This window comes from Chenopodium quinoa, unplaced genomic scaffold, assembly GCF_001683475.1.
Source record: "Chenopodium quinoa cultivar QQ74 unplaced genomic scaffold, ASM168347v1, whole genome shotgun sequence".
Lineage (NCBI taxonomy): Eukaryota > Viridiplantae > Streptophyta > Magnoliopsida > Caryophyllales > Amaranthaceae > Chenopodium > Chenopodium quinoa.
The window spans coordinates 869,076-883,794 of NW_018742881.1; the positions used below are offsets into that span (position 1 = coordinate 869,076).

Sequence of the window (14,719 nt, forward strand, 5' to 3'; positions counted from 1 at the left end):
GTCTGCAAAGTCTCGTGCCCAACTCAAGCATTAATGACAATTATCTGTGGAGTATGGACCAACCTAAAGAACAAATTAATCCATCTATACAAACCTATAATTGCTAATTCTGTCAATCTGTATTAATATTAGGTGGTACAATTGCACAATTTTCCCACAAGTTTGGTCAGTTATAAAGGTAACTGTCAATGGGTATTGATGTTTTCTTGTCTTCATTCATATTAGTTTATGTCTTTGTTGTGAGTGATTGTATTCGTGAACCAATTAACACTCATCAAATCAAATTGCTGAAAGAGATGTTTTGACAAGGATATGTTTAGCATCTGTTTCCTCTAGAATCTATTGTTACTCACACCAATACTATATGGTCCCCTTTTTATTTGCTCTGTAATTTTTCAAAATTTACTGATTTAATTTCTTTTATGAACCAAATTCACTGATTCATTTACTAGAATGAGTAAATACCACCTCCGTTACATATTATGTCAAATCGTTGTAAATAATATGTAACGGAGGTAGTATTACTACTGTACTCGATCTACTTAATACTCCATCCGCCTGTTTTCAAAAAAAAAATAATACTCCATCCGTCTAAAAGCTTGTTCAATTTACCTTTTTTAGGCCTCCTATAAAATAGTCTCATCTTCATTTTTAGTTAGTTTGTTCTCCATGACTCCTCTCAATTTAACAATACAACTCTTAATAAAGCGATAATAAGGATGGCGGGTGTATTGAGTAATTTATCGTCAAGATATTCCTAAAATGTGACTGTTCCAAAATTTTATGATTGTGTGTCACCCTTCTATAGAGTATGAAGTTTATTTCTTTTTTGTGATTTGTTGTAACTTTGACGAAAATGACAAATTGATACTAACATGTTGTATGTGAATTTTATGAGAAGAGTACATATTCTTCTTATATCAAAATATTTAATGAATAAAGGGCTAAATAATAGTAGTATTACTCAAATCCCCAACTAATGTAATTCTTACTTTGTTGTTGTTGATTCAAATCATTCAATAACAATGAATGATCAAAATGCAAATTATCTTGATTTTGAGAAATTAAGGGAAGTTTGTTTTCTGCTTCAAATTTTTGTTGTTGTTCATGCAAATTTTGTGCATGGCTCAATAAGGCTATGAGACCTTGTGTCTTGGCCAACTCATATTCAGCTTCCATAATTTGTTGCCTCAATTGAGTTATTGTACCAACACTTCCATACACCGGGTCTCGAACCCGTGACCTTGCTTCAAGCACCATGCTCTCTGCTGCTTCACTCCTCCTTTCCTCTGGAAGTTGCTGCATTAACATCAAAACTATCATTTTTTTTGTCCAAAAATCATATTTGAAATTATGTGAAAAAGACAAAATTATTATATAATATTCAGACAAAAAATAGGCGTTCAACTAAATTTCTTTATGTAATAAATTGATATAATTTTAAATAAGTTCCAAATTTATAAATTAAACATGCTCTAATTCATAAATTTAAGTATGGTCATATATTTATCATAAATTAGAATCATGGAATTCTATAAAAAAAATTAAAATAAATCATCTAGAAATTAATCATAGCCACCATATTTGAGTGTATTATTATTTAAATACAAATTACTTAATTTTAAAAACCAAATCTTTTCTTCATCATTACACATTTTGGAATATAGCGATATTAAGTTTACACTTGACACAAAATGTCATTTTTGAAAGCAATGATTTTTCTTTAACATTGAATTCTAAATTCCAATGAATAGAAGATACTTCTAATCCACCTAATTTAGTAGGACAAATATAAATAAGAAGTCATAATCAAACTACACGAGAATATTAATGAATATTTTAGTAAGTAGTACTCCATTTATAATACAAAAATAGTAAGATCAATACTCCTAAATATTTATTGCTCGTATAAATATTACTCCCTAATAAATTATAAAAGGTACCTTTAACATCTTGGCAACATTGCTGGCTCCAAAGATTTTATGGACAGAAGCAAATCTCTCGAGATTAGTTGAAGGAAAGTAGGGTCCAAAAATGCAATCTTTAGGACATCTTCTTCTTAAATATTTGCAAGCTGCACATCTTCTTGAATTTGACATTTTTTTTTTAACTAAATCTTTGATTTTTATTTTATTTTCCCTCTTATTAAAATCTGTAATAAGATATAGTTAATCTTGTAAGATATTATAACGATCATAATATTTTTTTATATACATATGAGAAGTGTATTAGTCCTATATTAGTCACTGATTTTTGTGGAGCTAATTAGCTACTAAGTTGCTCTAATATTGGAAATGTATATAACGGCTAGTAAATTTTGAAATTTACTTGAGGTAAATAGGAAATTTTTTAGGTTGAATTAGTAGTATATAGGATAATTTGAAGAAAATATATTCTCCTACTAACAATAGATGTATACTCACATATAATTATAACTAACGGCTAGTAAATTTGATTTAGATTGTTAAGTGGGAATTTTGTGAGGATAATTTTCCTTGAAACAAAATAAACATTCATTTATTTTTTAATAGGCATGTGAGAATATATTAGGTATGTATCCTATAATTAATTAAAAAAAAAAATGGTTAGGGAAATTGATATTGTTTTCAATGCTGAACCCTTTCAATTTGCCTCAAGAATAAAAAAATGTCACCAAGATTGTTATATTTGAGACGATTAAAACTAAATAATTTTATTAAATACACCCTTTCGCTATTAAACATGCTAGTTAGTTCATTAACCTTTATACAGAGTATAAAATAACAATATACAAGTAGTAAATTATGTGCTACGAGCCTAAGGGCTTATTCTCATTTACCGAACTCAGCTGAACTGAACTGAACTGAATATTTTATAAGAGAATGAAATTAGGAAGTGAACTGAATGTCAACGTAAGAGAACAGAAATAAAATGAAATTATATCTATATAATTGTCGTTTGTGGCTCGTCATATTGTGAAAAAAGTACTCCATAAGCAAAATTTTGTTCTAGTAATTTGCCCCCTCTGAATTTCTAACTACGAGGAGCAAATTCATTGTTTTACTCGAAATTTGAATTAAATTGACCCGTAATTACTCTATTTTTAAGTAATTAAAACAATTGGTGATTGGTAGATTAGATTCTCATACTTTTGGTATTACAAATTCCAAAAGTTAAGAATATGACATGATGGTTTATGGGAGAATTTATGCATGATTGATTAATTTAACACAATAAAGTAATCTGTAATTCTGTATAATCTATACATACAAATATACAATGATACAACTACAAAAAATAAAGTGTAGAATTGGTACAAAATGCGGTCCGTGGCAAAGGCGTGGAAGACGCCAAAGAACTGATGAGCAAATCAACCCAGAAAATGAGCACTGATGGCTCCATCTCCTACTCTGAAACCAACAAAATTTTCTCATTTTTTAGGAGAGAGAAAATACCCCTACTCAATTATTCACAACAACAACAACAAAATCATTATTTTGCCTTTTTCCTCCTTTTTCATTCATGGATGAATCTAGCAATAATGAAAAAACCCCAATTTGTAACTTAGTTCAAGATCATCTTTTCTCAATTCTTCTCCTTTTACCCATCAATTCAATCCTTTCTTTTGCTCAAACTTGCAAAAAGTTCAAATCTTTAGCTTCATCTGATAGTTTGTGGGAGTCTATTTGTAGAAGAGAGTGGGGTTCCTCCTGTGTTGATGCCCTTAAATCTTCTTCATATTTTGCTAATAGTAATAATAATAATAATAATAATAATAATAATAATAATAATAATAATGGTGAAATTAATTTTATGCCATGGATGAAGTTGTACAAGCAAGTAGCTCAATTGGGGTCTGTTTCTTGCTTAAAATTGAGTGACCCAGTTACTCATAGTTTGAGTCCTTGCCCTAGAGCTTCTCATTCTCTCAATTTTGTCTCAAATTGTTTGGTTTTATTTGGTGGTGGATGTGAAGGAGGTTAGTTTTTTCTGATACCCATTTCATTATTTTCTTCAATTTTGTTGTTTTCTATCAATTTTTTATTTTTCTTGATTAAATTATATTTCATTATTGTTTGTGATCATGTTTTTTTCTGATGGATTCCCAATTCTCCATATGATGTTTCAATAATAGTTGACATTTCTTAGTTAGGGTTTTGGGTGGATAATGGCATTAGGTAATGTTTGAGTAATGTGTCTAGTATCTGTTTTCTTGCATTGTTTAGTTGAGAGTTTTGTTCGGTGAACTTAAAAGGGTGTTGAAGTTGAACTTATTGGAAAATTGGAACAGTGATAGAACTATGCTATAGACTGTGTTAGTACACCATATAATCGTTTGTACCCGTGTTGGACACTTGACACTTCGAAATGGGTATGGAATCCTTGCTTGACACTTTGATTGTATCCCAAACAAATAAGTCAACCTAAATTGTGTGTACATCATTAGTTCATGTATGATGTATATGTACTGTAAAAAGCAGATGCAAATGAGTCTACTAAGATCATAGGTATGATTTAATGAGTGTCATGTCCCTCAAATGTGTAATTTGAGAGATACTACTGCTGTGTTCGAAATTTTGTGCCTTGATGTATTTGACATCTTAATGTTTACCCCATATTCTGTAAATATGGCAAAAGAATCCAAATCTGAAAGTTAGTTCTGCTTATTGTTTTGGTTTTGTGGGATAATGTTGAAGTTTTTAGCACATCCCTTCGATAAATAAAAGCTAGGTTTGAAACTTGAACTCTTTAAATGAGGCCGGAAGCCTGCAGAATTTGGAAATATGGTCAAGTATGAACATTAACACTAGGACAAGCACAGAAGTACTAGTGTCAGATACTCTCTCACCAATGTTATGCAGCATAAATTTGCTCTATTCTTTTGCCTTGATGTGTATTTTTTCTTTTCTTTTCCCCTTTTGCATTTTGACATCAAAATGGTGATGAAGTGCCACTGTAATCATTGAGCCTGTTTTAATTTTGTTTGAGTTGAAGAGTAAACGTATTGGTTCTTGTTAAATAACGTCTTCTGTGTATCTTCATTGTGAATCTCCTGTGGCTACAAATCAGTATCTCAGATTATTGGTGCTAATAGCTAAAGGCTGTTTTGAATTTCCACTAATTTATTCCTGCTGATTAGTCTTATCGTAACATGTTTAAGGTGTGGAAATCATTGTAGAAAACTAGAAATTTCGTGAAAGAGCCTGTTACTTCTTGGCTTAACTAAAATATCCCCCACTGATCTACTTCTTTCTCTCTTCAGTAACATGCAGGAATAACATTACAATACTTTTTTTTTCAGAATCAGAAATCGTTAAATGATAATTTGCAACGTAGCATCTTTAAAGCTCTGTTCACAGTGATGAAATAGGTTTCTTAAAGAATTACTCATTGGTCTGCTTCTTTTACATTCAGGTCGTCATCTTGATGATACTTGGGTTGCGTATCTTGGTTACGATTTAAAAACCATATCAAAATGGCAGAAAGTGACCTCAGGAATTCCTAGTGGACGTTTTGGGCATACTTGTGTCGTAAGTGGTGATTTTCTCATACTATTCGGAGGCATCAATGATCATGGTATCCGTCAAAACGATACCTGGGTTGGAAATATTGTTCATAATGAGACATATGGTATTAACTTGTGTTGGAGGCTGCTTGATGTTGGCTCAGCAGTACCACTACCACCACCACGTGGAGCCCACGCTGGATGCTGCATGGAGAACAAGAGAATGCTTATTCATGGAGGGATTGGTCCAGATGGTGTTAGATTAGGAGACTTGTGGATCTTGGAAATGTCAGATAACTTCGGTCATGGAACTTGGCATGAAGTTGTTACCCACCCAAAACCACCACCACGTTCGGGACATACTGTGACTTGTATTGATGATACACGAACACTACTTTTTGGGGGAAGGGGATTGGGTTATGATGTCCTTAATGATGCCTGGATTTTCGATGCCTCAGAGGATCATCCAAAGTGGGTACTGGTTAGATTTGACTTATCAAACACTCCTTGGGGAATTAACCTTCCAAGAGTTGGTCATTCAGCAACCCTCGTCATAGGAGGTAAACTTCTTATCTATGGAGGTGAAAACTCCCAAAGGCACAGAAAAAATGACTTTTGGTTGTTAGATGTGAACACCATAATAAAGAACCCTTTCTCATCAAGAATGTGGAAAAGACTAAAATCCCGTGGATATAAACCCAGGGCTCGCTCTTTTCACGCAGCATGCTCCGACCATTCAGGCCGTCTGCTGTATGTCTTTGGTGGAATGGTCAATGGATTACTTCAACCAGCTGAACCATCTGGTCTTAGATTTGATGGTGACGTCTTGGCTGTGGAACTTTGCTTGACTGGTTGACCTTTAGCTAACTCTTAACAACTAGAATCAATCTCTCTCTATGTGGTATGTTGTTCAGAGAGAGGCGTGTAGATATACGAGCAATTTTGGATGTTGTAGGTAGATTTTGGTACAGGAAACTCTTTTTAAGTTGTACATCTTGGGATGGTTTCAGTTTTGCGTGTAAAATGGTTGGATAACATTCGTAATTTAGTATGGTAATGACGCAGTTGAAGATGGGTTATAGTTTATGTTCAGGAATTTGATGCTGTTATTTTATGAGCTATGGCTTTATGCAACTCATGTCAAGTTTACTAGGCACAATCTTGTACAGTATATTGCTTTGTAGCTATTTTTATAAATAGATTGTGAATAAATTTGTAAGTGATCTATCATTTTGCATGGCTTAAAATTAAAAATTTTTGTACAAATTACTAGATCGAGCACCAATATGCACAAAGAAAAATAATTTTACAGGTTTATCAACTAACTGTTCCAACAAGGAATACAAGATGTGCACAAGAAAAATAAGATCACCTGCAAGAAAAAGGGATGTATGAAAACTTGTAATTTAAAGATGAATACAAAATGCCCTTGAACATAAAGGGCTAGCCATCTCTGATTGATTCTCATATGGTTTACAAGATATACATGAATCAATATGAACAAATTGAATTTTCTCATCCTCCCGCCTTTCCATTTTGACAACAGCGGAAAATGAACATATATTTGCTCCACAGCTTCAGACTAGGACATCTAACAGTGGTTAAATCGTGATGAATATGACCTACCTAAAATTTAACATCCAGAAATAATTGACTAGAGACTAGAAGCTTAATTTAGTTCTCCAAACTTCCCCAATGACCTTTCTGGGGCCTGGATCATCAGGCCCTTTGTCTCGCTGACCAGAAGTAAAATAGAACCAACCATTCCAAAATCCAACGAGAGTTGTTTTGACACGGTAGGGAAGCTTCCCAATCACTGACCATTTCTGTAATATTCAAATTTATGAAACAAGTTAGAAAATGAGCAAATGCAAGTAGCCAAGTATCCCGCGGTAAAATTAAAAGTTCAAGAATGAAACTTCAGGATAATGTGTAGAATAGCAAGAAATTCCTACTCAGCCTAAGAATCAGTAATAATGAGCATTTACCAGTGTGTCTAGATCAAACCGGAAGATCTCTCCATTCAAGATCATCTTTTTCGTGTTAGGATGCTTGTCGGTTGTGCCTCCCGCAATTATAATTGAATGATTAACTATAGTCCATGCAAACTCTATATGCGAATCTGGCTTTGGCATGGAAGGCAACGTCTTCCATTTCATCTCATCGTCCAGCATATAAACATCAGCATATACCACCTACACATTGATTAAAAAATGAGATAGGAAGCTAGAGTAGCTGGCTAGTTCTCCAACTTCAGGCGTGAGGCCAAGGGTCAAATGTCACCAAGCCCATTCTAGAAGGGATTTCCCTTACATCCCCCCCTTCTAGAATCGGCCTTCTCCTTACCCAAAAAAAAAAAAAAAGTGTGTGACTAGAATGCCCATCTTTTCAGACTATAAACACGTCGAGAACTACTTACCAGAGCAACAGTACATGGTTTAGCAAGACGCATGGTACACTAGCAATCAAGACATCATGAATCAATCACATTCAGAAGTCTGTCAATTTTAAACACCAAGCATCACTAAATAACATTACTTGCACAAAAACTCCTAAGTACTTAGGTAGAATGCCAAAAAAGAAACTTCATTTAGCACTAAGCAGCTTGTCCCGGGTACGAAGACACGGCAAGGCCTTGAACCTGCTTGACGACACATACTCATGGGTAAGTCAAAGTCCTAATCCTACACTGGTAATAGTTCAAATTGTAAATGCATTTATTTGGACTAGTTCCTGGTTACATGCCTGGGTCCTTCTCAACAGACCTCAGTTGTGAGGCCAAGATTGAACACCAGCATGCATATGCATCAAGATCTTCTGTGCTAGAAGTCCCGGGTAAAAAAATCACCAACCCTAGGACTATTCATCCAGTAGTAGAAAAAATTAACCAACAGTGGGATTTTGAATATTGCAGAACTCTCATTAATCAATAGGTTGATAAAATTGGACAATGTTTCAACTTTCAAGCAATGGCAACCTAAATAAGTGAGCTATTAAATCTAATTTTCAAAAGTTAAATAACAAAAAAAACCAGTAAACTAATTTACAAAACTTGTAATGCCAACTAAAAGATTTTTGCCTTGTGCCAACACTTGAGTGGGAAGTCACCGTGCAAACTGATAATCACCTATCCTTATAATTAGGCAATACAGTACTAAGAATAGAAACTTAGAAACCAATTAGAACTTGCAGTTCTTACATTGAGAAAGTTAAGACCTCAAATATAAAAATAAAATAAAAAATTCCACAATCATCCAAGATGCAAGAGCTCAAAACAACAGATATTGAAATCATAGTGCCATGTGCACAGATATAATATGGCCTTAATCTTGTACAGCAAGCTATATTTCAAGATTTTGATCACCTAGTGCCCCAAACATCACATCACAGAGGGTTCACACTATTTTAAACAACCAAGAAACCCATTAAGCTCTGGAAAAAGTTAATCATAATACCTCATGTCTGCGGGAGCACTTGAAAATTGGTGAACCAGGTTTGGCCATGAAATCACCCTCTTGACCACCAATAATCATTAGTTTGTCATCAACCACAACACAAGCCCTGGTAAAAAAGGGAAGAACATCATAAATATTTAGGGAATAAAAAAGTTATAGATTACGGGAAGACATCCCACATCCATTGACATTATAACACAACTATGGGATAAAATCTACGTAGTATAATGCCAACATTATCAAATCAGTTTTCAATAATTGACTGACAAGCTGATGTTTGTGCTACTAGTTTTCAATGAAAATACAATGGTTTTCTTGCTTATGTTAAAGGAGAGATTTCGACAGGGACATGATCAAATTACCTGTGAGGTCCACCACGAGGAATAGGTACTTCTGATCGCCACTCCTTCTCCAATGCCTTCCCATCCTTCACTGCCAGACTCCAGTGGTCTAGTTCAGGTGTGTACCGATTAGCCCCACTGCCTCCCATGACATGCAGTCTTCCTCTCCAAAGTTGAGTAGCTGGTGCATACCTGAATAGAACAGTTACAAATTCTTAGAATTGCAGGATAAAACTACTCTGCACCAGACACAGAAAACAAAGACATCACAAAATTACCTAGGGACTGGCAAAGAAAGAAGATCTTTCCATTGTCTCGTTTCAGTATCAAGCACAAAATTTCGGGCTGTTGGCCCTCTGCATTGTGGACCATATTGTCCGGTGACAACATATATATATCTTCCATCGGTTACCATTCCCAAGTGAGAATGAGCCATCTCCTTAGGCATAGGAAAACTTTCTCCCCACGTATTATCCGTAAAATTGTAGACATCAACATGGGAATGCACCTGCAAACCATAAGCAAATAGGCAAGACAGGATGAGTGACGTCATGATCCACAATCTTGACAAATTACTAAAAACAAATTTGTGAATCAAGATTAATATTCGGTACTATTCAAATAACAACACTTGTAAAGCAGTAATATTTTTTAGCTTATGTTTCCTTGTCAAAATGCATAATTCAAAAGAATTTGTAGAGTGATAAACTTAACACTATAACATATCCATGGCAAGAGAAAGGTACCACAACATACCAAACAATCTCATTCAAATCAAGCAGACAAGTTCGAGATTAGCCAATCATGCATTGCAGCAAAGATAAATAGATCAAACATCACAACTAATGGGATACAAGACAACTAGAAATACTCACAAGATTAATGGTTCCATATCCAGCGAAAACGTATAAGATATTCTTAATCTGTATGGCAGCTCCATCTAGACGTGGCACCGGAGCTGTTGGCATCTTCTCCCAATGTAGTTCAGGTCCCGGCAAGTCTGCGAAAGTAGCCGACAAAATCCTTTCCGGAGCTCCATCCTTTCCTTTATCTTTACTCTTTGCCTATTGTAAGAAAATCGGTAATGCACACCTAGATCAATTAAACTTGAACAAGATAATTGAGCTAATTGACAATGTTTGAGCAATGTACCCTAATTTTAATAGCAACATTACCAACTTATACCAAATCAATCGAATTTTTCCCTAATCGTGCATACATTAGCAACATAAACCATGATTATCAAACGCCCCGCCATAAAAATTATTCAAAATTTAAGAGTTATAATCAACAAATTCAACATCATTTCTCCCAAAAATTATTTACATAAAACTAAAATTAAGTTTTAGGATTCAATATTATATTTAACTAATCGAATTAACTAGGGCAATTAAATTGTAATCATACATTATTACGACAAATACGAGCATAAATTAACTAATCAAATTGAGAGCATAAACAGCTTAATTTCAACAATAAACAAAAAATAGGGCAAAATTAAAAGAATAAGGAAATCGAATCAAACCTTAGGAAGAGAAGTTAGGTTAAGATTAAGAGATTGTTGAGAAGGCCAATTATCAGAGACATATCGAAAAGCGGAGAAGGAAGAAGAAGAAGACGACGCCCATAAGAGATCTACAACAACACCAGCTCCAATCAAAGCAATAAATGATACCAAAATCACAAGCTTAATTGACAATGATGATGAATGTTTCTGGGTATGTCTTCCGAATTTCATCGCATGATTTAGGAGAGAGAAAGTGATATTAGAGGAGAGAGAAAAGAGTGAGTGAAGTTGCAGAGATCGAAGGAGGAAGAAGATGATGATGAAGAAGAAGAAGAAAGCGCGGCACACAGGAATGGCCACTTGATTTGTCGGTACTCCCGTAGTTTTTTTTTTTTAACTGCTATTTGTCGCTCCCAAATTACCAGGTAACGCTCCCTTTTTGACTTGAATGGACCACTATGCCCTTTATGCAATTTGGGTTATAAAAATGACCTTGTTCCTCATTTGGACACAATACATGAAACGGTCCCCTCACTTCACGACATTGCTGTCCCGAGCTTCCCAAAATCGGTCCCCACGACCTTGCAACCAAATCGGTCCCCACGACCACCTAAATTTTCTATTTTCAAAAGTCGTTAAATTTTCCGACGGGTCTTGGGTCATGGACGGCGAGTGGAACATACGTACGCCGGAGAATGCGTCGGATCATTCTGTAAGTTTTTTTTTTTCGGTAATTAGGACATCCGCCTAAAATTTCCGGATGTCCTAGGTACATCCGCCTAAAATTTCCGGATGTACCATGGAACATCCGGAAATTTCAAGCGGAAGATGAGATCCGCCTAAAAAATCCGGATGTTCCATGGTACATCCGGAAATTTCAGGCGGATGTACCTAGGGACATCCGGAAATTTTAGGCGGATGTCCCTATTAATTTTTTTTTTAAAATGTTAAGTACGTTTATTTAATTTTTTTTTTATGTTTATTAAGTTTTTTTTTATGTATTTTTTTTTCGTGGTCTTGTGATTATTGTTGTGATTTAGTATTTGATAATTAATGTAATTTTGTTGTATTAATATGATTATTAGTAATATGTTTATTTTTTGTTTCATTATTATTATTATTATTATTATTATTTATATTATTATTATTATTATTATTATTATTGTTATTATTAGTAATATGTTGATATTATTGTTGTTGTTGTAGTTGATATATTATTGTTGTTGTTGCTGTTATTTTTATTTTTATTGTTGTTGTTGATATTGTTATTATTAATTAGTAGAAATATAATTTTAATATTAATATTAATATTAATATTATTATTATTATTATTATTATTGTTATTATTATTATTATTTATTTATTAATTAATGTTATGGTCTTATAAATTGTTTTGTAGTTGTTGTTATAATTTTTTATTATCATTAATATTGTTATTGTTTTGTATTTGTTGTTATTATTATTAGTATTGTTATTAGTATTGTTATTATTATTATTATTATTATTATTATTATTATTATTATTATTAGTATTAGTATTGTTTTTATTATTTTTATTATTTTAATTATAATTATTATTATTATTTTTGTTTTTATTATTATTATTTTGACATAAAGCATGTTTTGTTTAATTTTTATAGGATATGGAATCTGAGGAAGGCGGTGACGGTGTGAATTATAGTGGGAATTTTGTCACCGATACGTTTTTTCCTACATTTGACGATGATGTTACATGGGCTGATGGTGTTTCCATAAAATTGGGATTTATATTGGTGAAATCGTCTTATAACAAAACCAGAGATGGTCGGCCGTATCGGTATTTGCGATGTGATCGGTCACGAAGGAGCAAGCCGAGAGATTTGGAGAACGCGATACGGAAGGACACCAAAACCAAAGCTAATGGTTGTCCATTCTACATCAAGATATATTATGATGTCTGCACCGAAAGTTGGAAAATCATTGCGAAAAATGATCACACCGGGACACATAACCACCCAATGATTGTGTACCCAGAGGGTCACCGTAAAGTGAGCGGATTGAGTCTGGGTGCAAAACAGGTTGTGCGGGACATGACAAAGTCCAAGGTTGCTCCCCGTAACATCATGTCCACTATTGCCGAGCAATTTCCTGATGATCATCCAAACATCCGACACATTTACAATTGCCGAAATGACTTCAGGATGGAAATGTCCGAAGGAAGAGGAGTTGTTCAGCAATTTCTTCATCTGGCGAGAGAGAGTAAATACATTTACTGGTTCACGAACGATGATCACAACGTTTTGCAACATGCATTTATGGTGCACCCGATCATGGTTAACATACTCCGCACATACCCACATGTCATAGGTATGGATTCTACTTACAAGACCAATCGATATAACATGCCTTTCTTTGAGATAGTAGGCGTGACACCGACAAACCAGAATTTTCTAGTTGGATATGTTTTCATGCGCGACGAGTGCACGACTAGCTATCGGTGGGTGTTGCAGAGATTAAGGGAGTTGATTGGGTTTGATAAAGAGCCATCTGTATTTATTTCAGACCGTGATCTTGGGCTATGTGCGGCTTTGAGAGAAGTCTTTCCAGGGACGTCACATTTACTCTGTCTATGGCACATCAACAGAGATGTAGAGGCTAAGGTGACGAAGATGTTTGGAAACAAGACGGTTGGTGTCAGTTTTAGAGCTGGGAGATGGTTCAAAATCGTGAATGCAACAACACAAGCGGAGTATGATCGTGCTCTAACTGCCATGCAAGTGAGGTGGGGAAAATATCCGGAAGTGATTCAGTATGTTCAGAGAACTTGGCTTTGTCATAAGGAGAAATTTGTGAAATTTTGGACGAACCAGGTTCTTCATTTTGGTAACACCACCAACTGCAGAGTTGAGAGCCAACATTCAGCAGTGAAAACTTGGTTAGAATCATCCACAGGTTAGTTGTATTATTTTATTAGTTGTTCTCGTTGTTACGTAATTGTAATTGTATTAATTGTAATTGTATTTGAATTTACTAATTAGAATCATTGGCAGGTGATTTGGATACCGTATGGGCCCGAGTCCATTGTCATATCGGTAATCGCATCATACAAATTCGTAATGACTTGGAGGCATCAAGGTCTAAAATTGGTCAGATGTACAGACAGTTGCCACTGTCACGTATAAATGGCAAAGTGTATCAACATTGCTTGAAAGTTCTGGATAACGAGATGAAAAGGATGCGGGATTTGAGTTACCAGGTCCATGAACGGTGTGGATGTGCTATGCGTCTGACCCATGGTCTTCCATGTGCTTGCCAGATTCATGATTCGATAGTTGCACAGACAGGATTGTATAGCATCCAAATTCATTCTTTCTGGAAGATATTGGTTATTGGTGATGGTGTTAACGTTCCTGAAGTGGTAAATGATTCGACCGAGGAGGCTGCACATTTTCGGTCCCTAATCGACGAAGTCATGGAAAGTGACCCGGCCGTACGTCGAAATGTAACGCGAATCATTGAAGAGGAGCTACATCCAGATCATTCACACCTTGAATAACCACATATCAACCTTAACACTCGTGGTCGACCGAAAAGAAATAACACCAGGTGTGATCGTAGCTATTTCGAGCATGTGAACCGTCAACACACTCAACGTGGTGGTGACCCAGAACCAGGTAATACTAAAATTCTATATTTAATATAAAAATATGTAAACTTAATACTTATAGCTTTACTAATAATTTATCTTTTAATTTTGTGTTGTAGATCCAAGTGACATTAGTCAATGCAGGTATTTGAACTTGCTTCCAGCCCCAATGTTGTCGTACATTTCGTCTTGGAAGGATGTCATTGGTGATGGGAACTGTGGCTTTCGTTGTGTCGCCGACTTCTTCTTTGGCGATCAAAATAAGTGGTTTGACGCTCGGGAAACAATAGCGAACGAGGTCGCTGGT

General features: G+C 34.8%; 4 protein-coding genes across 4 annotated transcripts; 2 read left to right on the plus strand and 2 right to left on the minus strand.

Annotated features, from left to right (window-relative positions):
- Positions 1 to 960: 960 nt before the first annotated feature.
- Positions 961 to 2,115, minus strand: LOC110726637 (LOB domain-containing protein 24-like). The gene is made up of 2 exons (XM_021906109.1): positions 1,944 to 2,115; positions 961 to 1,299 (listed from the first exon to the last, which is right to left on the minus strand). The coding sequence occupies exons 1-2, from the start codon at positions 2,097 to 2,099 to the stop codon at positions 961 to 963; spliced, it is 495 nt and encodes a 164-aa protein (XP_021761801.1). The 5' UTR covers positions 2,100 to 2,115.
- Positions 2,116 to 3,262: 1,147 nt separating this feature from the next.
- LOC110726739 (F-box/kelch-repeat protein At1g51550-like) lies at positions 3,263 to 6,708 on the plus strand. Its single transcript, XM_021906226.1, has 2 exons — positions 3,263 to 3,958; positions 5,395 to 6,708. Exons 1-2 carry the CDS (start codon positions 3,502 to 3,504, stop codon positions 6,339 to 6,341), a joined length of 1,404 nt encoding a protein of 467 aa, XP_021761918.1. The 5' UTR covers positions 3,263 to 3,501; the 3' UTR covers positions 6,342 to 6,708.
- Positions 6,709 to 6,898: 190 nt separating this feature from the next.
- LOC110726740 (kelch repeat-containing protein At3g27220-like) lies at positions 6,899 to 11,562 on the minus strand. Its single transcript, XM_021906227.1, has 7 exons — positions 10,807 to 11,562; positions 10,157 to 10,345; positions 9,560 to 9,789; positions 9,303 to 9,473; positions 8,941 to 9,046; positions 7,474 to 7,680; positions 6,899 to 7,311 (listed from the first exon to the last, which is right to left on the minus strand). Exons 1-7 carry the CDS (start codon positions 11,017 to 11,019, stop codon positions 7,147 to 7,149), a joined length of 1,281 nt encoding a protein of 426 aa, XP_021761919.1. The 5' UTR covers positions 11,020 to 11,562; the 3' UTR covers positions 6,899 to 7,146.
- An 868-nt stretch (positions 11,563 to 12,430) lies between these two features.
- LOC110726640 (protein FAR1-RELATED SEQUENCE 5-like) lies at positions 12,431 to 14,322 on the plus strand. The gene is made up of 2 exons (XM_021906110.1): positions 12,431 to 13,718; positions 13,817 to 14,322. The coding sequence occupies exons 1-2, from the start codon at positions 12,431 to 12,433 to the stop codon at positions 14,320 to 14,322; spliced, it is 1,794 nt and encodes a 597-aa protein (XP_021761802.1).
- The last annotated feature ends 397 nt before the right edge of the window (positions 14,323 to 14,719 follow it).